General features: G+C 36.9%; 2 protein-coding genes and 1 long non-coding RNA gene across 18 annotated transcripts; 1 reads left to right on the top strand and 2 right to left on the bottom strand.

Annotated features, from left to right (window-relative positions):
* Positions 1-5,564: 5,564 nt before the first annotated feature.
* Positions 5,565-23,798, bottom strand: LOC135168985 (uncharacterized). Its single transcript, XR_010300129.1, has 3 exons — positions 23,638-23,798; positions 6,522-6,711; positions 5,565-5,683 (listed from the first exon to the last, which is right to left on the bottom strand). It is a non-coding gene; the product is annotated as an uncharacterized LOC135168985 (long non-coding RNA).
* On the top strand, positions 10,271-25,912 carry LOC135168982 (uncharacterized). Of its 16 annotated transcripts, XM_064133635.1 has the most exons (14): positions 10,271-10,549; positions 11,192-11,260; positions 11,982-12,803; positions 13,004-13,197; positions 13,341-13,453; positions 13,548-13,626; positions 22,686-22,821; positions 22,896-23,006; positions 23,114-23,171; positions 23,752-23,816; positions 24,593-24,735; positions 24,918-25,000; positions 25,257-25,377; positions 25,723-25,912. In XM_064133635.1, exons 1-3 carry the CDS (start codon positions 10,332-10,334, stop codon positions 12,013-12,015), a joined length of 321 nt encoding a protein of 106 aa, XP_063989705.1. In that variant the 5' UTR covers positions 10,271-10,331; the 3' UTR covers positions 12,016-12,803; positions 13,004-13,197; positions 13,341-13,453; positions 13,548-13,626; positions 22,686-22,821; positions 22,896-23,006; positions 23,114-23,171; positions 23,752-23,816; positions 24,593-24,735; positions 24,918-25,000; positions 25,257-25,377; positions 25,723-25,912. The 16 variants fall into 16 exon arrangements, with proteins under 16 accessions (XP_063989705.1, XP_063989700.1, XP_063989704.1 ...); XM_064133630.1 differs by having other exon boundaries at positions 13,004-13,480; XM_064133634.1 differs by having other exon boundaries at positions 13,004-13,453.
* On the bottom strand, positions 11,003-15,265 carry LOC135168981 (uncharacterized). The gene is made up of 2 exons (XM_064133622.1): positions 15,226-15,265; positions 11,003-14,928 (listed from the first exon to the last, which is right to left on the bottom strand). Exons 1-2 carry the CDS (start codon positions 15,255-15,257, stop codon positions 12,930-12,932), a joined length of 2,031 nt encoding a protein of 676 aa, XP_063989692.1. The 5' UTR covers positions 15,258-15,265; the 3' UTR covers positions 11,003-12,929.
* Positions 25,913-26,319: the final 407 nt, after the last annotated feature.

The raw sequence follows: 26,319 nt of genomic DNA on the forward strand, positions 1-26,319 counted from the left end.
TCATATTCGGTTTCAGCACGTCGAATAACCAAGGAAACTGATGCAACATCGTTTTCTTCGGGACCACAGCTCACGAAAAACTCAATCATAGAAGTTGATATTCGCGTTCGATATGAGGGCATATAACTTTAGTACACATTGTCGTAGGCCGATGAAACCGCGTGCAATAGCTTCGTCTCGTCGAACTACACGAGTGCAATGCGCTAAGTTTGCGTTTTAACGATTTGTCTTCGAGAAAAAGTCGATTATACATATCCGTTTTTACGACATCGTGGGAATCACTTTTTTTTGGCTGCACCTAGACAAAATCTGGCATCATATTCGGTTTCAGCACGTCGAATAACCAAGGAAACTGATGCAACATCGTTTTCTTCGCGACCACAGCTCACGAAAAACTCAATCATAGAAGTTGATATTCGCGTTCGATATGATGGCATATAACTTTAGTACACATTGTCGTAGGCCGATGAAACCGCGTGCAATAGCTTCGTCTCGTCGAACTACACGAGTGCAATGCGCTAAGTTTGCGTTTTAACGATTTGTCTTCGAGAAAAAGTCGATTATACATATCCGTTTTTACGACATCGTGGGAATCACTTTTCTTTGGCTGCACCTAGACAAAATCTGGCATCATATTCGGTTTCAGCACGTCGAATAACCAAGGAAACTGATGCAACATCGTTTTCTTCGCGACCACAGCTCACGAAAAACTCAATCATAGAAGTTGATATTCGTGTTCGATATGATGGCATATAACTTGAGTACACATTGTCGTAGGCCGATGAAACCGCGTGCAATAGCTTCGTCTCGTCGACCTACACGAGTGCAATGCGCTAAGTTTGCGTTTGAACGATTTGTCTTCGAGAAAAAGTCGATTATACATATGCGGTTTTACGACATCGTGGGAATCACTTTTTTTTGGCTGCACCTAGACAAAATCTGGCATCATATTCGGTTTCAGCACGTCGAATAACCAAGGAAACTGATGCAACATCGTTTTCTTCGGGACCACAGCTCACGAAAAACTCAATCATAGAAGTTGATATTCGTGTTCGATATGATGGCATATAACTTTAGTACACATTGTCGTAGGCCGATGAAACCGCGTGCAATAGCTTCGTCTCGTCGAACTACACGAGTGCAATGCGCTAAGTTTGCGTTTGAACGATTTGTCTTCGAGAAAAAGTCGATTATACATATGCGTTTTTACGACATCGTGGGAATCACTTTTTTTTGGCTGCACCTAGACAAAATCTGGCATCATATTCGGTTTCAGCACGTCGAATAACCAAGGAAACTGATGCAACATCGTTTTCTTCGCGACCACAGCTCACGAAAAACTAAAATCATAGAAGTTGATATTCGTGTTCGATATGATGGCATATAACTTGAGTACACATTGTCGTAGGCCGATGAAACCGCGTGCAATAACTTCGTCTCGTCGTACTACACGAGTGCAATGCGCTAAGTTTGCGTTTGAACGATTTGTCTTCGAGAAAAAGTCGATTATACATATGCGGTTTTACGACATCGTGGGAATCACTTTTTTTTGGCTGCACCTAGACAAAATCTGGCATCATATTCGGTTTCAGCACGTCGAATAACCAAGGAAACTGATGCAACATCGTTTTCTTCGCGACCACAGCTCACGAAAAACTCAATCATAGAAGTTGATATTCGCGTTCGATATGATGGCATATAACTTTAGTACACATTGTCGTAGGCCGATGAAACCGCGTGCAATAGCTTCGTCTCGTCGAACTACACGAGTGCAATGCGCTAAGTTTGCGTTTTAACGATTTGTCTTCGAGAAAAAGTCGATTATACATATCCGTTTTTACGACATCGTGGGAATCACTTTTTTTTGGCTGCACCTAGACAAAATCTGGCATCATATTTGGTTTCAGCACGTCGAATAACCAAGGAAACTGATGCAACATCGTTTTCTTCGCGACCACAGCTCACGAAAAACTCAATCATAGAAGTTGATATTCGTGTTCGATATGATGGCATATAACTTGAGTACACATTGTCGTAGGCCGATGAAACCGCGTGCAATAGCTTCGTCTCGTCGTACTACACGAGTGCAATGCGCTAAGTTTGCGTTTGAACGATTTTTCTTCGAGAAAAAGTCGATTATACATATGCGGTTTTACGACATCGTGGGAATCACTTTTTTTTGGCTGCACCTAGACAAAATCTGGCATCATATTCGGTTTCAGCACGTCGAATAACCAAGGAAACTGATGCAACATCGTTTTCTTCGCGACCACAGCTCACGAAAAACTCAATCATAGAAGTTGATATTCGCGTTCGATATGATGGCATATAACTTTAGTACACATTGTCGTAGGCCGATGAAACCGCGTGCAATAGCTTCGTCTCGTCGAACTACACGAGTGCAATGCGCTAAGTTTGCGTTTTAACGATTTGTCTTCGAGAAAAAGTCGATTATACATATCCGTTTTTTCGACATCGTGGGAATCACTTTTTTTTGGCTGCACCTAGACAAAATCTGGCATCATATTTGGTTTCAGCACGTCGAATAACCAAGGAAACTGATGCAACATCGTTTTCTTCGGGACCACAGCTCACGAAAAACTCAATCATAGAAGTTGATATTCGCGTTCGATATGATGGCATATAACTTTAGTACACATTGTCGTAGGCCGATGAAACCGCGTGCAATAGCTTCGTCTCGTCGAACTACACGAGTGCAATGCGCTAAGTTTGCGTTTTAACGATTTGTCTTCGAGAAAAAGTCGATTATACATATCCGTTTTTACGACATCGTGGGAATCACTTTTTTTTGGCTGCACCTAGACAAAATCTGGCATCATATTCGGTTTCAGCACGTCGAATAACCAAGGAAACTGATGCAACATCGTTTTCTTCGCGACCACAGCTCACGAAAAACTCAATCATAGAAGTTGATATTCGCGTTCGATATGATGGCATATAACTTTAGTACACATTGTCGTAGGCCGATGAAACCGCGTGCAATAGCTTCGTCTCGTCGAACTACACGAGTGCAATGCGCTAAGTTTGCGTTTGAACGATTTGTCTTCGAGAAAAAGTCGATTTTACATATGCGTTTTTACGACATCGTGGGAATCACTTTTTTTTGGCTGCACCTAGACAAAATCTGGCATCATATTCGGTTTCAGCACGTCAAATAACCAAGGAAACTGATGCAACATCGTTTTCTTCGCGACCACAGCTCACGAAAAACTCAATCATAGAAGTTGATATTCGCGTTCGATATGATGGCATATAACTTTAGTACACATTGTCGTAGGCCGATGAAACCGCGTGCAATAGCTTCGTCTCGTCGAACTACACGAGTGCAATGCGCTAAGTTTGCGTTTGAACGATTTGTCTTCGAGAAAAAGTCGATTATACATATGCGTTTTTACGACATCGTGGGAATCACTTTTTTTTGGCTGCACCTAGACAAAATCTGGCATCATATTCGGTTTCAGCACGTCGAATAACCAAGGAAACTGATGCAACATCGTTTTCTTCGCGACCACAGCTCACGAAAAGCTCAATCATAGAAGTTGATATTCGTGTTCGATATGATGGCATATAACTTCAGTACACATTGTCGTAGGCCGATGAAACCGCGTGCAATAGCTTCGTCTCGTCGTACTACACGAGTGCAATGCGCTAAGTTTGCGTTTGAACGATTTGTCTTCGAGAAAAAGTCGATTATACATATGCGTTTTTACGACATCGTGGGAATCACTTTTTTTTGGCTGCACCTAGACAAAATCTGGCATCATATTCGGTTTCAGCACGTCGAATAACCAAGGAAACTGATGCAACATCGTTTTCTTCGCGACCACAGCTCACGAAAAACTCAATCATAGAAGTTGATATTCGTGTTCGATATGATGGCATATAACTTGAGTACACATTGTCGTAGGCCGATGAAACCGCGTGCAATAGCTTCGTCTCGTCGAACTACACGAGTGCAATGCGCTAAGTTTGCGTTTTAACGATTTGTCTTCGAGAAAAAGTCGATTATACATATCCGTTTTTACGACATCGTGGGAATCACTTTTTTTTGGCTGCACCTAGACAAAATCTGGCATCATATTTGGTTTCAGCACGTCGAATAACCAAGGAAACTGATGCAACATCGTTTTCTTCGCGACCACAGCTCACGAAAAACTCAATCATAGAAGTTGATATTCGTGTTCGATATGATGGCATATAACTTGAGTACACATTGTCGTAGGCTGATGAAACCGCGTGCAATAGCTTCGTCTCGTCGAACTACACGAGTGCAATGCGCTAAGTTTGCGTTTTAACGATTTGTCTTCGAGAAAAAGTCGATTATACATATCCGTTTTTACGACATCGTGGGAATCACTTATCTTTGGCTGCACCTAGACAAAATCTGGCATCATATTCGGTTTCAGCACGTCGAATAACCAAGGAAACTGATGCAACATCGTTTTCTTCGCGACCACAGCTCACGAAAAACTCAATCATAGAAGTTGATATTCGTGTTCGATATGATGGCATATAACTTGAGTACACATTGTCGTAGGCCGATGAAACCGCGTGCAATAGCTTCGTCTCGTCGACCTACACGAGTGCAATGCGCTAAGTTTGCGTTTGAACGATTTGTCTTCGAGAAAAAGTCGATTATACATATGCGTTTTTACGACATCGTGGGAATCACTTTTTTTTGGCTGCACCTAGACAAAATCTGGCATCATATTCGGTTTCAGCACGTCGAATAACCAAGGAAACTGATGCAACATCGTTTTCTTCGGGACCACAGCTCACGAAAAACTCAATCATAGAAGTTGATATTCGCGTTCGATATGATGGCATATAACTTTAGTACACATTGTCGTAGGCCGATGAAACCGCGTGCAATAGCTTCGTCTCGTCGAACTACACGAGTGCAATGCGCTAAGTTTGCGTTTTAACGATTTGTCTTCGAGAAAAAGTCGATTATACATATCCGTTTTTACGACATCGTGGGAATCACTTTTTTTTGGCTGCACCTAGACAAAATCTGGCATCATATTCGGTTTCAGCACGTCGAATAACCAAGGAAACTGATGCAACATCGTTTTCTTCGCGACCACAGCTCACGAAAAACTCAATCATAGAAGTTGATATTCGCGTTCGATATGATGGCATATAACTTGAGTACACATTGTCGTAGGCCGATGAAACCGCGTGCAATAGCTTCGTCTCGTCGAACTACACGAGTGCAATGCGCTAAGTTTGCGTTTTAACGATTTGTCTTCGAGAAAAAGTCGATTATACATTGTTACGTATTCTCCGGAATTGTCAGAAAATAGGTGGAATTATTTCTTTGATAAGTGGAGAATCTAACTTGATCAATTGGGGCGGTATCTCTAGATCCGTCGGGAAGTCGAAAAAAGCGATAATCGTCGAGCGGTAACCGACCATCACAAGACTTGCCGTTACTAGGCTGAAGGTAAGATCTGAAATATCGCGACCATAGGGTTTTATGTTGTTTTTGGAGAATCAATCGACCTCCGGGATTTAGATGGAAATGTTTTCTTTTGACTTACCTATTTCGTTCGTAGTCGAGGTTCGTTGGGTCGACTTCAGCTTTATCTGTCCTGGAATATGGCCTATTGTCAGCAATAGATGATCGTCTGCTCCCAATGCGGTGATTTTAATTTAGATGCTGCTGATCCGTTGTGGCGAAAATGATACGATTTAATGATTTGTTTTAAGGATTTCTCACGTCGGATGCAGGGCAAACTGACCATGACTCAATTGCAAGGATATTGTGAAACGTTGCGATAGTTCTCGTGGGATTCCGAATGGCAATAGCCCCATAAGAAGCCATTGGTTATCATTAGAAATCTCGGTAAAACTATCGAAACGCTTTTAACGAATATTTCTGCCGGTCAAATCCACGATTAAAATTGCGTTCGTTTTTAGAAAGGGAAGTCGACAAGTCACTTCACAGAGCCTCAATGCAGGCATTGGAAATTCCCGAGGTTGCAACTCAAATGGAAACACAGATGGACTCGAAATTATTAAGGAAAACAGGTGAGATTTTTCGAACCCCCGGTGTAGGGAAGCGGTTCACCAAATTACCCACAAACCGTAATAATTTTTATTCTCTTCATCGACAAACCGTTCAACATCATCTCCAGCCGAGAGGACCGCAGATAATATTGAAAGAGAGGACGATGAAGATGAACTCGAGATGAGGTGACAATTATGTTTCACTAAACTTCATTTCACGAAATTGGTGTAACTGAATTTATTTTACAAGTTTTGTTGATTTCTTCGTTACAAAATATTTAATCGAAAACAAATAAAGATATTATGATCAATTCGCGGAGTTCACAGTCAGTTCTCGCTGCACCGCGGAAATCTAATTGAATCGGTATGATTTATTGAATTTTTAATTGTTCAAATACTATGACGATTCTAAACTTCGGATAGAAAAATTGCCAAATTCGTAATAGGATTTTAATAGAGAAATCAGAGAAAGCCTGTTGGCTTATTACTTGTCTTTTTTTTGAAATAATTGAAAGACTACTCCGAGGTTGGACGATTAACCGATTATTCCGAGGTCCGACGATTGACTAAACTGTCCGGTGTCTGACGATTAACTGACTTCTCCGGGTCTAATGATTGACTGAACTGTGCGGTGTCTGACGATTAACTAAACTGTCCGGTGTCTGACGATTAACTAAACTGTCCGGTGTCTGACGATTAACTAACTGTAACTCTGCGAGTAATTTGAATTTGCTAACAGTTGTTCCGCCTTGCGCATGCGCGACAGGCCCATTTCTGGCTGTGGAGTATTTTCGCATCACTCGTGTGTGCTTCGCCGAATCGTTACAATATGTGAGGACACTATAATTATTATTCATTTTCCATTACATTAATTTCAGTTTTCCTTTTGATGCAGTGTTACATTTTAATTGTTGAAAACAATAATTAGTTTGTTGATCGCTTTCTTTTTGTATTCTTTTTGTTTATACTTTTCTTGACGTGAGATTATTTTTTTTGTAATTGTATTATTTTCATTAACTTTAAATACGGTTCTGGAGTCTCCTATAATTCTTCCTCTTGGAGTGAACTCTGGAATTCGAAGCGTACGACATAATTTTGGAGGCACTTTCCTCGTTGTCGCGGCTCTTCACCTGCCTCGGCATTGCAGGTTGATTTTTCTAATTATTAAATTGTATTCGTGGGCTCCTTTTTGGTCCCGTTATTTTGTATTATTTGTATTATTTGTCGGGCTACGCTCGTCCCGGTAATTGTTCATAGATAATTATTAGATTTAATCAACTAGCCATGTCAAGGTGACAAATACTGTTACGCCCCTCCTATGTTATATCTTATCTCTTTTATTCTTTGATTCGCTTTCTGCGGCCGAATTACAAAATTAGCCATCATCGTATTTATCCTTGTTGCAATTATTTTTGTCCCAGGTCTTAACTGCCTGAGTAAATTCATTTCATTTTATTTATTTATTTATCATTGAAATTTGCTTTGTGTTGTTTGTTTCTATTCATTTAATTTATTTAATTTATTGAATTATTTTATATTGATTATTGGCATTATTTTGTGTTTCCTTGAATTTGTATTAATGTATTTGAATTTGAAATTGATTATAGGTGTGTCCACTTGGTAGCGTAACAATCGCAGTGTAGACAGTGGTGAGGTGGTTGTCGCTCGCTCAACATTATGCGGACCAGCCATAATAGTATATTTGAATCTGCGAAGAATTGTTTCGACAGGTGGGGTTATGTTACCCATGGTGAGTACTATTTTACATTATTATTGATAAGTGAAGTTATTTGTTTTCCTTGGGTTTATTTAATTAAGTGTACTTTCCATATTATTGTTATTTTATCATGCTGTTTTCTGTTTAGTGTGTATTTTGAAGATTTGATGTAATGATTAATAATTTTGTTTACTAATATTCTTTTTTCCTTGCAGGTTATGTTGCATTGCATTCCAGTGGAGGACTTATTCTATTTCAAAAGTGGTATATTCGTTATAATTATATCTAATTCTATTTGGTGAGTTATTTTAGAGTCCTTAGTTTATATTTTTATAATTATTTAATAGTCTAATTTTTATATGTAGTTTACTGGAGCATTGAGAATATTTGCTTCACTAATTTTGCTATTCATCTGTCGTGGAATTCTTGATTATTCGTATATTCGATTCAGTGACATATTTTGGAATCTATTGAAAATATGTTCGATCCTTTTCCATGCTCGTTTAAAGTTTTTGGAATAATTGTGTGATATTTATTTGAATTGTGTTTTGCAGGTTTTCCTGGAAATCTTTGTGGGGAGATTAAGGATTATGGAATATGCAAATCGTATAATGTTCTTTGGAGATGCTGACAATTTTGGAAGTTGGATCCGTATGTCTTGCTATGTTTAATTGTGTAAGTGCATTGAAATATTTCTTATGTGAGTTTATTGAGTTGGAGTATTAATGTGTTGTTTTTCGGATCATTTCATTTCAGTTGCTTTCAATTTCACTATTTGATTGCTACATGTTATTTCTTTTTTCTTCCTTGAATAATTTAAGGTTATAATAAATCGATTTTCAAAGGTTGCTAAGGCTCTAATTTATTGATTCTATTTGTTCATTTTAAATCTTATATTGAGATGTAGTGTTTCTTGGAATTGAAGTGTTCAGATAGTTCGAACTCTCTTGAATCTATATATGATAATCAGTGAAATTTATTGTTTTAATGTCCTAAATGTCAGTTTATTTTATTTTGCAGTTCTATGTATGGTGCTCAGGAGCTTCACATGGATGATTGGACAATTTTATAAAAAGGGCAACGAGTATTTTGGAGTATTTAATCCTGTATTTTTAAAATGTAATTTATCGTCGAGTGAGCTGCACATATTTTTATTCTTTAAATTTATCGTTGTTTTTTATTGAAATAAAGTTGGTTCATTCGATCATTACTTCTGTTTTGAGTTTCAACAATTAATTTCGGTCTTTTAAGATCATTATTCAATTGAAACGAATTTATCAAGCTGATTAAAACTTTGTAGAAGGATTTTTAAGATTTGGTTACGGAAATTTGTTCTTTTTCTTAGATATTTTGTTTTATTAAACTGTGGAAAATAATTGAAAATTAATACTACTCTGTCATGAACTAGTTTCATAAATCGTATAAATCATTCTTCTGATGATTGTCTCATAATTAAAGAAGAACACGTATGGATACGTGACATGCCCATAGTGGGATTAGTTGCTTTTGTCTGGAATCGACAAAAGCAACTAAAAAGTAGAGAAAAGTTTATATGATACTTCTTAGTTGTAACAAAAAATATCGTGCAGTAGACTCATTTGGTTCATTGAAACATGATAATATTTTAGTAACTGATTTTCTTCTTTTTTTTGTTTCCAGTCTCGTTTTTATTTGTGGTTCTACTGGGGAATGTGGTAATATTTGAATCTATCGAAAGTGCAGTGGAGAGGAGAGAGAAGAAAAAAAAAATTTCTACGAAATTTTGCTTCGCGATATATCATCCCTGATGGTATGTGATGCAGTTGCTTTTGTCTGGAATCGACAAAAGCAACTGGAAAATACTATTCCAATTGGTTTTGCTTAATTTTTCTTTAAGATTCATTATATTCGTTTGAAACTTACGTTTTCATTATTTTAATGGATATTACTTGCAAATCTGTTTATTTTCTGTTCTAGTTTTTATTCATCATTTGGTTTGTATTGTGATAATCGAATTTTATCAAGGATCTATGTGTTGTAGCAATTAAAGGATGTTTCTTCCTTTCTATATTGTGTGTATCTGACAAGTACGGTAGCGTTTTCTGAACAAGTGGTAACTATATATATCTACATTTTTATTTTTGAATAAGATTATTAGCATAAAAATTCTTGTTTGATCTTATTTAAAATAGATATTTATTTATTATTTGTATTTATATACTTTTATACGGATCTTTTCATTAAATTGTATGCTGGCGTAAGGTATTAATTGTTTCAAAATCTTACAATAATAAAATTCTGTTTACTTCCTAGAAATATTCTTTTCTAGCGTACAGAAATTTTCCTATATATATTATGTAGTATCAGTGTGCTTGTTAGGATTTATAGTTTAATTGTATTCTTAATATTCATTTTTGCTAATATTATCTATTTAATAATTTTTATCTATATTTTATCCTTATAGCCTAAACAGGGGACCCTGCAGCTCGTCAGTTCTGCAGTATTTTATGACTCCAAACCCCAAGTAAGTAGTGTTTCTGTTGTAATTCTTTCGCTTTCATATAACTTCCACTGTAGTGTTCTGTTTGGTTCGCATTGCGTTATGGATAATGTTTCATTCACTTTAAGGATTTTCCTTTATTTGTTTTATTTTTTTTTCGATTGGTTTTTACTTCACACCTACTTGTCGCTGTTGATGCTATATGCATCGAGCCAGACCCTGGGTTCCTCTTCGTCACCTATGTCGATGAGGGGTGGTCTAGGGGAAGGTATAGCAGTTGGTGCTGGATGGGGAGCTGCTGATGCTAGAGGCTGGTCTAGGTTGGTCACTGCTCCCTGCACATAATTTTCAAATCGTGTGTTGTGTCGTGCTCTGCGGGCGTAAAAATTGGTCAGGACTCGAATAGGTGGGTACGATTGCCCTGGTGCTGGGGGATGTCGAGGTAGCATGTGCGGCTGTAAGGGAGATCGTCTTGGAGGCGGAGGCGTCCTGTGTGATGGTGCTGGTGGAGATCGGCTCCTGTCGTTTAGGTGATACCGCCTGTCATCGTGGGAACGATTTGGGTAGTCCCTTCGCCGAGGTCGATCTGTTCTGGATTCTTTCCAGTTTTTGCAGAATTCACATTTGCACGGGTTTCTTCTGGATGGCCTCACTATGGCAATGGGTTTTTCTGGGGCACTCGTGGTTGCCAGTTGAGGTTGAAGGGGGAATGGCATTTTCGTTTCTTTTCCTAGTTTACCAGTCAATTGTTTGTTGTTATTTTACTTCACTAATTTGCTTTTTTTTTTTTTTTTTTATTGCACCAATTTTGACACCAAGTTTTTGTTATTTTCTTTTTCTTCGTTGTTTGTTTAATTGCGTTTTTGGTTTTTTTTTTTTTTTTTTTTTTTTTTGTGTAACAGATCTATATGGGAGCACAACCTGCTGTGAGTGAGGACTCTGATCGACTTACTCATTTGTAGGCGCTGTCACTGGATGCGGGGTGGATGTTTTGTCTACACGTGTGATAAGTCGCCAAGGTATTGGAAGTGGTAAGGGGATCTCTGTGAGGATGCAGTGCATTGAGTCAAAATCTGCTCATGAGTTAGTCTCATTTTGCTGTTATATATTCTTAATTAATTTTTGTATATCCTAATTGTTCATCGGTTGCGACTATCGTACTTGTCCATTTATATACTTGTGTGGTATTTGTGCAGAAAAGATTTAGTGAGAATTCAGAACTAATTGTTCTCCATGCTTTTCAATATTAATTAGCATTTTTTGTTCTGGAGATTTTGAAATATTAGTATTACTCGATTGGTAGATATGATCATCTGATAGAGATAGTTTTAAAAAGTATGAATCTTCATTCCTGATTTTGTTTCTAATTCAGAAATCTTTACAATCAGCTTTATTGCCAATGCTCCAGTATCTATCTATCTATTTTTGTCGTTTTTTTTTTTTTTTTTGTTTTATGTTTTATTTTTAGTGAAAGCGGGAGAATATTATCTTATCATGCGCAATCCATTTCGTTCCTTTTTTCCCTATCGATATATTAATTATTAGTATTAGTACCTTACAGTGAATAGTTCTTATTGTACCATTATAATGTATATATAGATTATTATTATCATTATTTTGTTTTTATCGTAATATTTTTTTAATGGATTAGTGTAGTTTTGGGTGAAGATTATTTTCTTTGCGGAAATTGTTTTGTATTCGTACTATTTCCTTTCAAACCTTTTAAATTGATATTAATTTCATAAATTACAGGATTTATCGCTGTTCGTGCGGCTGCAGATTCTAGAGGGAATTGAAGGACTCTATAGGTTCCTTCTGAGTGTACGATGGGGTCCTCGTTCTGCCAGGTTGCTTTTTGTCCTCGATGTCTTAAGTGCAGATTTTTCTTATATTGAAGGTGAAGTATATATCTAATGATGAATATGAGCAAGCAGTGCATTGATGTAAGTAAACTCGACTCATTATTCTGTTGTCGTATATAGATATATATTTTTCAAATAACTTCCATTGATAAGTTTACATATGTTTCGTTTAATTCGGTATTTTTAATTTTGAGTGATCTTAAGTGAGGTATTTTTAATAGTAGGATAATATGTATATTGAGACAGATTTTTTTTTTTGTGAATACTTGAGAGAATACTTGACTTTCAGCTTTTATTGTTGTTTTTATATTTTGATTCTTGAAAATTTCCGATTTAATTTGTAATTTCTGTTTGTAGCTCTTCATGGAGAGTTCTGAGGAAGATCATGTGGAACCGCAGATTTCGCATCGTTCTTTCCATGAGGATTTTTGAATCTGTGGTACTTCGGTATGAGGATAACCTATGCATCGTGTTGTTCATCTGATCAGTAGCAGCTTGCATCTTGCTAATAGTCGTCTGCATTTGCCGAATCTTCTCGCAAATATCGGCCGATCGAGTGTTCATCGTAGATACTGTTGATGATAATGGTGTTGTTGATGATGCTGATACTGATGCTGATGCTGTTTGTTGTTGATGTTGATTCTGTTAATGATTTGTGAGGTCAATTGCCAGTTATTCAGGAGGGTAAATGGGACCAGGACAGTTGAAACATGCAAGATATTCAATTTTTTGTTTTATCCATATTTGATATCAGACATCAAGCAGTCTATCTCGTTTAATTTGTCATTCAACACACTCAGTTTGGGTATGAAATGAAGCAGAAGCAGAGAAATTGGTTTTATAAATTTCTTAGCGTATTTCTAGCTTTAGAGAGCAATTCATGGTCAATAACGGCCTCTTTTGATGTTGTAGGTTCATTTATCACAACTGATACGGGTGGTTCTGAATCTGGAATTTTCCTGAATGATTTCATGGCAGTGTACATTGGTTCATTGTCCTGCTGAATGTTTATATTCTCTCTACGAGGTTTGTACAAAAGTAGATGAGTGATAGACACGCAACAAGCGCCTGCGAGCTGGAGACTCCAACCAAAGGCGTCATGTAAGGTAAAACCATGAATAATAAGATTTATCAATCCAATTATTATTTGAATAATTGTGATAATCCCTATAACAATTGATACTGTATTTCCGAAAATTTTAAGGCTGTTCCAGGCTTTTTGAACAGCTGATTCTGTGATTTCTTCTAGCATTTCCCGATCTAATAGATGTCTCATCGATATTGATCCAGTGGGAAGTTGATTTCCACTGGCAGCACGTGCCATATTGCTAACTACTACAGGGGTTTCAGCTTTTGTTAATAGTCTGTCGCGGAGTTTCTCCATATCTTGTTCGTTATAAATTCCCGATGTTCCGAGATTTTGAAGCTTCTCATATTCCCATTCAATTGGTTTCAGGGGATTAAGAATCAACGGTGTAGGAGCTTTCATCAAGTCTGGGTTTAGTGTGTACCAGTTTTCGTCTAAAAAAAATACGGTGGGTATTGCTGAATGACAATCAATTGCTGTACCTTTCCTGATTAACATTCGTGAGATTCCATTTAAGAAATAGCTTTCATTATTATAAGACACGGGAATTTCGAGTGTGCATTCGTCCGTTTTCCGAATTTTGATAGGTACTGCTGTACATTTTATAATTGTGACTTGTTCGCCTGTAGGGATTGCATGATATCCAGGGCCTTTCATTAAATTATATGCAAACATATCTGGTGTAAGGGTTGCTAGGGCAAGAGAATTCATCAGTGTTGTTCTCTTAGTTTCACATTCATTAAGGCGGATGTGGTGGTACAATTTCTTGATCTGTTTACGTATATGATATTCGATATGTACAATTTTTGCATTGACATATTGAATGAGGTCGACATTTTCCGTTTCTATAATTCTATTAGTTGGGAATGTCGTTCCTATGACTGATTCTATTATGAAAAGTTTAGGTATTTCTGTTTGAATTAAAATATATCCGCATGTTGATACTCTTGCTCTCTGTTCTAGGGAGAAGGTGAAATCTTCGGTAGTGACAATATAAGTTGGAGGTTCATTAGCAGTAGCTTCAATTCTGGTTGCTGGGCCTCGGTATAGAGCGGTATATTCATCAAATTTGCAGTCCTTCTTCGGTTTTACTGACCAGAAGGCTTGAGTTCCTGTAGAATCCATGCATGATCCTGATAAGAAATCACATTTGGCTCCGGAGTTCAAGGCTACCTTATTGGTTTGAAGTTCAATTGTGGATGTATAGGAAGTGTAGAAAATTCTGACGAGAGCATTGACGATAACGTCGTCCCATGTACCAAATGGATCACTATACTGAGTTCCTTTACAGCTACCTGTAGTAGATGTCCTACCAGCTAAAGTAATAGGTCTACTATTCAGTGCGTTTCTCACCAAATTATCGATGAATATGTTATGAGAAACTGCCAGCGAGTTGGAATGGTGAAGGCGTTCACATTCGTGTTGATCTAATTCGACGAAATATTCTCGATGATAATTTTGTACTATAGAGACGTGCGAAAACATTCCACAATGATGGATTGTGCGTTCTATTTGTACTCTGCATTCGTTGATTTCGATGTGTTCGTATTTGTTTAATTGCATTAGCTCGATATTTATTGTAGTTGAGTTAGGATCCAAGAAGGGAACATTGCATTCTTCAACGTGTAATAAGGAGTAAGATGTAAGGTTTAGTGTAGACCCACTGCAGTCGTAGCCTATGAGTCCTTCAACAACCCTCAGATTTTCCCATATAATGAGAAAAATTATTGTTACTGCAACTCGTGCCATCCTAGAACAGTTGTCGGTGGCATTTTCTTTGTGTCGGGTAATTATGTATAAAGATTTATAACTAATCTTAATAAAGAATTCTTCTACTAATCAATAATATTATAATCTATGTTTTGATATGAGCGATTTGCATTTGTGAGATTCTTAGTTTATTAAAATGGACCTTTTTCGTGGTTCCATTAACATCAATTATTGCATTATTATTTTCTAGAAATTCTAATACTTCAAATGGACCTTCATATTGGTCTCCCATTTTTCCTTTATTGGGTTCTTTTAATAAAAATACTCTGTTACCAACCCGAAAATTTTGAGGATTAGCTTTTCTGTCATAATATTGTTTTGATCGTAATTTAGCATTATGGAGGTTTTGACTGGCATGATGCTGAAGATCAGTTATGCGAGTAAAAAGCTCATGTAGGTAATCACCGTAAGTCGGATCGAGAGGTTCATTAATGGCTCTACTAGATGGCAATCTCGCCAATTTTCCAAACACCAGTTGGTAAGGCGTGTATCCAGTACCTTCATGTACACTAGTGTTGTAAGCAAAAGATGCTAATTCACACAGCTCGTCCCAATCAGTGTGGACATTGGCGTATTGTTTCAAATATTCAGTAAGGACATGATGAGACCTCTCTAGTGATCCGTTGCTTTGAGGTCGATAGGTTGTCGTGTGATATTGTGTGATTCTAAATTTTTTTGCTATATTCTTCATGAGGCTTGATAGAAAATTGGAGCCTTGATCAGTAAGCATGGCTTTTGGCGCTCCAAAATAACAAATAAAATTTTTCACGATAGCTGTGGCTATTTCACTAGAGTTTCCACTTTTTATTGGAATGGCTAGAGAATATTTCGTTAAAAGGTCTTGAATTGTTAAGATATAAACGTTATTTTTTTGTGTTTTTTTGAGAGGACCGACCATGTCCATTGCAACTTTATCAAATGATGATTTTGGAGTATCCGTGATAATCATTGGTTGTTTAGTTTTGACTCTAACTAATTTCTTCAGTTGGCATTGACGACAGTTATGAATGAGGTTGATGACGTCTTGTCTCATATTTGGCCAATAATAATTTTGTCTAAGTCTATTGAAAGTTTTTGTTGTCCCTTTGTGACCATTAATGGCGCTGGCGTGATATTCTAACAATATTTCCTGTCTATCTTGTTCGTTTGGAATCGTTACTTCTTGAGTGCAAACGAATATTTTTATCCGTATTCCCATAAATGTGTTTATTAACATTTGTTCTACCGTATTCCACGGGATGTCGTCAAAAAATTCGGTTTTTGCGACACTAATCGATTGTAAATCTAAATCGATAATTGCATTATAAACTGATGCTATACCATCGTATATATTTTCTTCAATTATGGAATCAGATTCGCGAGTTTTTACGGGCACTATAAGAACATGTTTCTTTGCGTACGGTATAACTTTAACGCGTCCTAAAGTAATATTGTCTATTGGGAAATTGATTTTGTGTATTAATTCTGTTGCTCCATTATCACATGGTTCACCTCTAGTTGTTGTGAAAATTAAACAATTATCCTGACGTATACTTAAATTATCTCGACATTCAAGGACATGTTCAGAAATTATTCGCGTATTAGGAGGATACCGTTCCTTCCTTCTTTCATTCAAGTTCTGAAAAGGGACCTTCGGTTGAGGAAAAATCTCGTCACTAGAAGCACTAGATTCGTCAGTCTGAGAATTAATTAATTGATCATTTTCCTGATTGTTTATGAAACGATTGTTACGCGGATTTGATTCAGTATTTTCTCGGATACCTGTAGATGTTGATGTTAAGAATTCATCCATAATATTGGAGAAATTATGGTAATTTAAAGTTCCGTTATCGAATAGATCGTCACCGATAAGTTCGATAGTGTCGTTAGATGATTCTATGCCTGACAAGGGATTCTGATTACGGCTAACGTCTGCATCATCTCTTTCCGTTACACTTGTGTTTGTTGAATTCATTGGGTTCTGATTACTGTTGTGTGAATCAAAAATATGATCTTTAATTATTTGACTCTCGCTGCTGAGTTGGTTGGCTACATCCGACATCTGATCGTGTCTGTTATCATTTGCTACGTCTTCGGATCCGTTCGCAGAGCTGACTTCAGACAGATCAGATGCATTCGCAGTGACTGTTTCTTTATTCGCAATCTCTGGACTTTTTTTAGAATATGATACTATAATTTTGTCTACGTCGCTTCCGTTGCTAGAATCACTAGTTACTCTAATTTTCTTTTTTTGCCTATGTTTAGAATTCTTCTTTTTTCGTTTGAGGGGACCTGAAAAAATTGACTCGTCAGATGAAGAATCAGTGTTAATCATGAAAAGTCTCTTTATGTCGATTGTATGTATTTTATCTTGATTGGATTTTCCGTCATGGATCTGAGGAGGAATATTTCGTGACAGTGCATCGGCATTTGCGTTAATGAGGCCTGGTTTATACACAATTCTATAATGAAAATCTTGCATATTGAGTCTCCATCTGACAATTCGTGAATTTGGGGAGGAAACCGAACCGAGCCATGTCAGGGGCCTATGGTCTGTGACTAGAGTGAATTTCCTACCATAAACATATGGACGAAAATGATTCGCGGCATAGACTATCGCAAGCATTTCTTTTTCTATGGTTGAGTAGTTTCGTTCAGCCTTATTTAGAAGTCTTGAAATATAAGCTATAGGGAGGTCCTTACCGATGTCTCCTTGGCTGAGAATCGCACCAATACCATAGTTGCAGGCGTCAGTTGTAATGATAAACTCTTTAGTAAAATCTGGATATTGTAAAATGGGTGCTTTGCACAGAGAGTCTCTCAAACTGCAGAATGCTTCTGTTTCGTCCTCTGTCCAATTGAATTTGGTATCTTTTCTCAGGAGGTTAGTGAGTGGTTTCGAAATTTTCGCATAATTCGGAATGAATCTGCGGTAATAACCGGTGAGACCGAGAAATTGTCGAATATTCTTTTGTGTTGTGGGTCTAGGAAAATCTTTGACAGCAGTTAATTTTTTGGGGTCTGGACGGACTCCATCAAGTGAAATAACGTGTCCTAGATAAGTGAGTGTCTTCTTCAAGAAATGACACTTGTCGGGTTCTAATTGAAGGCCAGCTTTACGTAAACGTTCACTCATGCGGTTGAATTTTTCAACGTGTTCTGCGAGTGTCTGAGAATAAATGACAATATCATCCATATAGACAAATAATTCCTTTCCTTGCAATCCAAGCAAAACTTTGTCCATCATTCTTTGGAATGTCGGCGGGGCGTTTCGGAGGCCGAATGGCATTCGTGTGAATTCATAGTGAGCGAAGGGTGCTCGAAAAGCGGTCTTATGGATATCGTCGGGATGAATGGGTATTTGATGAAAACCACTGGCAAGATCAAAGCTCGAAAAGTAGCGAGCATTGCCAAGTTGGTCTAGAATTTCACAGATGTTGGGCAGAGGGTATGCGTCTCCGATTGTTTTGTCCTTCAGGGCACGATAATCGATTACCATTCTACATCTTTTGTTACCCTCAGAGTCGTCCTTTTTTGGAACAACCCAAATTGGTGAAGAATAAGGAGATTCTGACGGGCGAATAATTCCTTTACTTAATAATTCCTCGCATTGTTTAATTATTTCTTCTCTGTGAACGGGAGGCAAGGGATATTGTTTCTTAGTAATTGGGAGATCATCTGTTGTGCTTATGTGGTGAAAAATAACATTTGTAGCTCCAAGGCTTTCTCCTTTTATTATAAAGAGGTCCTGATTGGATTCGATCATTGCATCAATAGTGGATTTTTCAGTTTCGGATAAGTGATCAAGATGAATGAGAGATTTGATTATATTTGCACGATCTGGGGTGAGGTTTTCTTGAGAAACTCTATTTATAGAGATAGGACTACTGGGTATACACGGGGCAAACCAATTAGGTTTTTGGCTGAGATAATTGAGTTTTTGGACATTTGAATCGGAATTTTCAGAGGGATAATTGTCTTCTGGGTAGTCAGGACTCTCCTGTGCATCCCCTTCCCTTTGACCTGTTAACCAACAACATTGTCCCATTTTAATGACTGGCGTGGGAATTCTCAGATCTTCGTTGCAATGGTTGATTGCTTTCACAAAAGCCTCTCCTTGTATATTTAATTCGGGACTTCCTATCAGAGAGATTTTGTCTGTAATGTAAAGATCGGGTATGAGACCTACATCGGGTGAATCTTTCGTTAATTTTACTACAAATGCACAAGAAGAATTTTTAGGGATTATTTGACAATCATCATAGGTTATTTCCATTATAATATCAGAAAAAGAGAACGTTCGGTGTTCATAGGATAGTGTGGCTTTGAATTCGTGAAAAAATTCGGCACCGATAATTCCGGCCTGTGCAATGGGAAAGTGATTGTTAACAACATGAAATTTTACCATATGGCTATGAATATTAACAGTGGCAGTTCCAATAGTACGAATGATATTATCAGTAATTCCTCGCAAATCGATTATTTCCTCGATGTTCATAGGGGCATGCAATTCAAGCGCTCCAATTTTAATTAAATTAACTTCTGCATCGCTATCGATCATCATAATAGTCGGCAGTTTTAATTGAAAAGAGTCAACTGTCACAGAAGCGATTCTCGTTGTTTTGATGCGCATGTGTGCAATACGTGCATATGGCGATTTTATTTCGGATTGGCTTTGGGGACTTTTGGGGAGTTTGCCACGGGTGTGGACAACTGTAGGAATAGTAGATTCATTATTTGTTTCTATCTCATTAATGGAATGGTTTTTTGACGAAGTGGTTTCTATTAAATTGTTTGAAATTTTGTCTTTATTTTCCGTTCCCTGAGGGGGAAACCTTTTTGATTCTATAGGTATTTGACTATTTTCATCTTTGTTTAACTGTAATATTGTCTGTGCTGCAATGACAGAGCCGTCGCGTTGATTATTATCGTCCGGATCTGGATGACCGTTCAGCACCTCGTCATTACTTTTAATAAATTCTATATTTTTAGTTGATCGAAAGACTGAGTTATTGTTATAACCAAATCCTTTCCGCAAAGGAGAAGGTTTTTGTTCCCACAGAGCTCGAAGTTCCTCGTGTTGTTTTTGTATATTTAGTTCACGTTCACGTTTGATAGTAAGAATTTCATGTTCTGATAATTTTGATAAATATTTGGAATTATTGATTTCGTCGTCATTAGTTGCATTAGCAGTTGTGTGAGTCAATTGACAGAGATTTTCTGAGTGAGAGGAGTCGGGTACGGGGGAATTAATTTTGTTGTTAGATGATTTTGTTAATTGGTCGGATTCGTGGTTAGTGATTTGGAAGGCCCTGCCAAAGGTGTTTGTGAGGGATGTGAGATTATGAGATTGGACGACGGTGATCTGTTGGTTTGGCTCCCCGCAGGCCCGCCGATAATCTGATCGGGGAGATGCTCGTTTTTTGACTGAGATTCCTTTTGACGATTCATACAGGCTAATTTCCTGCAATTGGACAACGTGTGACCTGGGATACGGCATAATTCACAAAATGAGCCAGGGATATATTGAGATTGAAAGTTCTCGAAATTTCTTGAAATTCCAACGTTATTTCCCGTATCTCGATCGTTCTCAGGATTATTATGAGTACGGATAGCGTAATTCTTTCCGTTGCTCCACTGGTAGCGATGATCGTAATGATTTTGATTTCTCGGATAGTTAGTGCGATAACTGTTTTGATGAAAATTTCTTTGATCACTGGGATTTTGAAAGTTATTTCCACTCATCATTGGGGTCCCCTTATTGAGATTTCCATTCGATGGTTGAGGAGAGTTAACAATATTAATGTTTGACGGCGTGGGCTCATTGTTATTTTTGCGTTGTTTTTTAAATCGAGTGAATCCCACAAAATTTTCGCGTTCGAAAAATCTGCCTGAATCTCGTTCGTGTATTTTATAGACTTCAATTGCATTTTTAAAAGTTTCTTCGAGGGTCGTATGAGGTTTGGCTGAACATTGAATACGCACAGAAGGAGGAAGACCATTGAGAAATGCTTGAATAGTATCTTTTTCAATTTTGAACTCCTCGTCATCGGAAAGCAAACCACGATCGAGCTTTTCTGTATTGATGACATCAATGTATAAATTTTTGACTCTGTTAATATAATCAACAACATGCTCATGCGGTTTCTTAGTCACATCTTCAAGTGCAGCTTTAAATTGATTTGCAGTGCGATAGGGGTCAAAAAACTCACGCAATTTAGACTCAAGCTCCTGAGGTGATTGATACTCCAAATTTTCTAACGTAGTGCGTGCACGACCTTCGAATTTTTGGCGAAGCAATGCTAAGAATGTCGGCGTAGTTGCTCGATTCATCATTGAGCATACGCGGTTGCAAGCGCGCATGAATTGCGTCACGGTGATATTATAACCATCGAATCTTGGTACGTACGCGAGCGCATCTTTTACAGTGATTCTCAATCCAGTAGTTGAATTATGATTTTCAGGGATGACTGGATCGATTGGATTCTCTTTATGGGATTTAAGGTCTTCAATTTGTCTATGGATGTGGGAGAGTTGATCCAGTATGACATTAACTGTAGGGGAATTCGAATCATTCATATTGGGGGATTCAAACTCATTTACCGATGGTGCATCGCTTGTCTGTGTGTTGTTTTCCCGCATTACTTTCATTGTTTCGTTTAATTCCTTTATCATCTGTGCTTGTTCTTCGATTAATTTCAATTTTTCAGATAGAAGGATATTCAGTTCACGAGCTTCTGATAAATCTTCATGTCTAAGAGGTTCTGAAGTGGTTGCCATTTTGAACGATTGTTTTTAATAGTTAGTTTAAAGTAGAATTGAAGTGACTCTAATGGGAACGGTGTGATTTTCGTCTGAATTAAATGATGATTTGGTATCTAAAATTCATGTTTAATAATTTTGAGGGTCCAACATTTTGGAATAAATTTTATTGATTTATGTCTTGATTCACATGAAAAGGAAATTTAGAATGCTGATTTTCATATTTTATTAGAGCCTCAAGCATGATTGATGTCGAAAATTAATATCGTAAGAGTGATAAGTGAATTGAGAGAGAGAAATTTATTCATTTTCGTCAAATCTTCATAACCGGACGTGATTTGATTTTATTTCTGAAAGCTGGGAGTAGACATTTTCGTTTCGTTCTTTTAATATCATTGGCATAGACATAATTTCCATTTGAGGTAAAGTAGAGACAAGCACAATCGAACGCAGATACGAAGGTAAGACAAGAAAAACCCCACACTTAGCACCAGAAAAAAAAAAATTTTATTTATTTATTTATGTAGGGATAGTATAAGGAACCCTGATGTTATTTCTGTTACGTATTCTCCGGAATTGTCAGAAAATAGGTGGAATTATTTCTTTGATAAGTGGAGAATCTAACTTGATCAATTGGGGCGGTATCTCTAGATCCGTCGGGAAGTCGAAAAAAGCGATAATCGTCGAGCGGTAACCGACCATCACAAGACTTGCCGTTACTAGGCTGAAGGTAAGATCTGAAATATCGCGACCATAGGGTTTTATGTTGTTTTTGGAGAATCAATCGACCTCCGGGATTTAGATGGAAATGTTTTCTTTTGACTTACCTATTTCGTTCGTAGTCGAGGTTCGTTGGGTCGACTTCAGCTTTATCTGTCCTGGAATATGGCCTATTGTCAGCAATAGATGATCGTCTGCTCCCAATGCGGTGATTTTAATTTAGATGCTGCTGATCCGTTGTGGCGAAAATGATACGATTTAATGATTTGTTTTAAGGATTTCTCACGTCGGATGCAGGGCAAACTGACCATGACTCAATTGCAAGGATATTGTGAAACGTTGCGATAGTTCTCGTGGGATTCCGAATGGCAATAGCCCCATAAGAAGCCATTGGTTATCATTAGAAATCTCGGTAAAACTATCGAAACGCTTTTAACGAATATTTCTGCCGGTCAAATCCACGATTAAAATTGCGTTCGTTTTTAGAAAGGGAAGTCGACAAGTCACTTCACAGAGCCTCAATGCAGGCATTGGAAATTCCCGAGGTTGCAACTCAAATGGAAACACAGATGGACTCGAAATTATTAAGGAAAACAGGTGAGATTTTTCGAACCCCCGGTGTAGGGAAGCGGTTCACCAAATTACCCACAAACCGTAATAATTTTTATTCTCTTCATCGACAAACCGTTCAACATCATCTCCAGCCGAGAGGACCGCAGATAATATTGAAAGAGAGGACGATGAAGATGAACTCGAGATGAGGTGACAATTATGTTTCACTAAACTTCATTTCACGAAATTGGTGTAACTGAATTTATTTTACAAGTTTTGTTGATTTCTTCGTTACAAAATATTTAATCGAAAACAAATAAAGATATTATGATCAATTCGCGGAGTTCACAGTCAGTTCTCGCTGCACCGCGGAAATCTAATTGAATCGGTATGATTTATTGAATTTTTAATTGTTCAAATACTATGACGATTCTAAACTTCGGATAGAAAAATTGCCAAATTCGTAATAGGATTTTAATAGAGAAATCAGAGAAAGCCTGTTGGCTTATTACTTGTCTTTTTTTTGAAATAATTGAAAGACTACTCCGAGGTTGGACGATTAACCGATTATTCCGAGGTCCGACGATTGACTAAACTGTCCGGTGTCTGACGATTAACTGACTTCTCCGGGTCTAATGATTGACTGAACTGTGCGGTGTCTGACGATTAACTAAACTGTCCGGTGTCTGACGATTAACTAAACTGTCCGGTGTCTGACGATTAACTAACTGTAACTCTGCGAGTAATTTGAATTTGCTAACAGTTGTTCCGCCTTGCGCATGCGCGACAGGCCCATTTCTGGCTGTGGAGTATTTTCGCATCACTCGTGTGTGCTTCGCCGAATCGTTACAATATGTGAGGACACTATAATTATTATTCATTTTCCATTACATTAATTTCAGTTTTCCTTTTGATGCAGTGTTACATTTTAATTGTTGAAAACAATAATTAGTTTGTTGATCGCTTTCTTTTTGTATTCTTTTTGTTTATACTTTTCTTGACGTGAGATTATTTTTTTTGTAATTGTATTATTTTCATTAACTTTAAATACGGTTCTGGAGTCTCCTATAATTCTTCCTCTTGGAGTGAACTCTGGAATTCGAAGCGTACGACATAATTTTGGAGGCACTTTCCTCGTTGTCGCGGCTCTTCACCTGCCTCGGCATTGCAGGTTGATTTTTCTAATTATTAAATTGTATTCGTGGGCTCCTTTTTGGTCCCGTTATTTTGTATTATTTGTATTATTTGTCGGGCTACGCTCGTCCCGGTAATTGTTCATAGATAATTATTAGATTTAATCAACTAGCCATGTCAAGGTGACAAATACTGTTACGCCCCTCCTATGTTATATCTTATCTCTTTTATTCTTTGATTCGCTTTCTGCGGCCGAATTACAAAATTAGCCATCATCGTATTTATCCTTGTTGCAATTATTTTTGTCCCAGGTCTTAACTGCCTGAGTAAATTCATTTCATTTTATTTATTTATTTATCATTGAAATTTGCTTTGTGTTGTTTGTTTCTATTCATTTAATTTATTTAATTTATTGAATTATTTTATATTGATTATTGGCATTATTTTGTGTTTCCTTGAATTTGTATTAATGTATTTGAATTTGAAATTGATTATAGGTGTGTCCACTTGGTAGCGTAACAATCGCAGTGTAGACAGTGGTGAGGTGGTTGTCGCTCGCTCAACATTATGCGGACCAGCCATAATAGTATATTTGAATCTGCGAAGAATTGTTTCGACAGGTGGGGTTATGTTACCCATGGTGAGTACTATTTTACATTATTATTGATAAGTGAAGTTATTTGTTTTCCTTGGGTTTATTTAATTAAGTGTACTTTCCATATTATTGTTATTTTATCATGCTGTTTTCTGTTTAGTGTGTATTTTGAAGATTTGATGTAATGATTAATAATTTTGTTTACTAATATTCTTTTTTCCTTGCAGGTTATGTTGCATTGCATTCCAGTGGAGGACTTATTCTATTTCAAAAGTGGTATATTCGTTATAATTATATCTAATTCTATTTGGTGAGTTATTTTAGAGTCCTTAGTTTATATTTTTATAATTATTTAATAGTCTAATTTTTATATGTAGTTTACTGGAGCATTGAGAATATTTGCTTCACTAATTTTGCTATTCATCTGTCGTGGAATTCTTGATTATTCGTATATTCGATTCAGTGACATATTTTGGAATCTATTGAAAATATGTTCGATCCTTTTCCATGCTCGTTTAAAGTTTTTGGAATAATTGTGTGATATTTATTTGAATTGTGTTTTGCAGGTTTTCCTGGAAATCTTTGTGGGGAGATTAAGGATTATGGAATATGCAAATCGTATAATGTTCTTTGGAGATGCTGACAATTTTGGAAGTTGGATCCGTATGTCTTGCTATGTTTAATTGTGTAAGTGCATTGAAATATTTCTTATGTGAGTTTATTGAGTTGGAGTATTAATGTGTTGTTTTTCGGATCATTTCATTTCAGTTGCTTTCAATTTCACTATTTGATTGCTACATGTTATTTCTTTTTTCTTCCTTGAATAATTTAAGGTTATAATAAATCGATTTTCAAAGGTTGCTAAGGCTCTAATTTATTGATTCTATTTGTTCATTTTAAATCTTATATTGAGATGTAGTGTTTCTTGGAATTGAAGTGTTCAGATAGTTCGAACTCTCTTGAATCTATATATGATAATCAGTGAAATTTATTGTTTTAATGTCCTAAATGTCAGTTTATTTTATTTTGCAGTTCTATGTATGGTGCTCAGGAGCTTCACATGGATGATTGGACAATTTTATAAAAAGGGCAACGAGTATTTTGGAGTATTTAATCCTGTATTTTTAAAATGTAATTTATCGTCGAGTGAGCTGCACATATTTTTATTCTTTAAATTTATCGTTGTTTTTTATTGAAATAAAGTTGGTTCATTCGATCATTACTTCTGTTTTGAGTTTCAACAATTAATTTCGGTCTTTTAAGATCATTATTCAATTGAAACGAATTTATCAAGCTGATTAAAACTTTGTAGAAGGATTTTTAAGATTTGGTTACGGAAATTTGTTCTTTTTCTTAGATATTTTGTTTTATTAAACTGTGGAAAATAATTGAAAATTAATACTACTCTGTCATGAACTAGTTTCATAAATCGTATAAATCATTCTTCTGATGATTGTCTCATAATTAAAGAAGAACACGTATGGATACGTGACAACATATCCGTTTTTACGACATCGTGGGAATCACTTTTCTTTGGCTGCACCTAGACAAAATCTGGCATCATATTCGGTTTCAGCACGTCGAATAACCAAGGAAACTGATGCAACATCGTTTTCTTCGCGACCACAG

Source organism: Diachasmimorpha longicaudata, chromosome 14 (assembly GCF_034640455.1).
Source record: "Diachasmimorpha longicaudata isolate KC_UGA_2023 chromosome 14, iyDiaLong2, whole genome shotgun sequence".
Taxonomy (NCBI): Eukaryota; Metazoa; Arthropoda; class Insecta; order Hymenoptera; family Braconidae; genus Diachasmimorpha; species Diachasmimorpha longicaudata.

Coding starts and splice junctions, on each gene's coding strand:
- LOC135168982 (XM_064133627.1), top strand. CDS start 10,332: ATGGATAATGTTTCATTCACTTTAAGGATTTTCCTTTATTTGTTTTAT. Junction 10,550..11,191: donor GATGCTAGAGGCTGGTCTAG/GTTGGTCACTGC, acceptor ACTCATTTGTAG/GCGCTGTCACTGGATGCGGG. Junction 11,261..11,981: donor TCGCCAAGGTATTGGAAGTG/GTAAGGGGATCT, acceptor CATAAATTACAG/GATTTATCGCTGTTCGTGCG.
- LOC135168981 (XM_064133622.1), bottom strand. CDS start 15,257: ATGACAGAAAAGCTAATCCTCAAAATTTTCGG. Junction 14,929..15,225: donor CTAATCCTCAAAATTTTCGG/GTTGGTAACAGA, acceptor CAACTGTTCTAG/GATGGCACGAGTTGCAGTAA.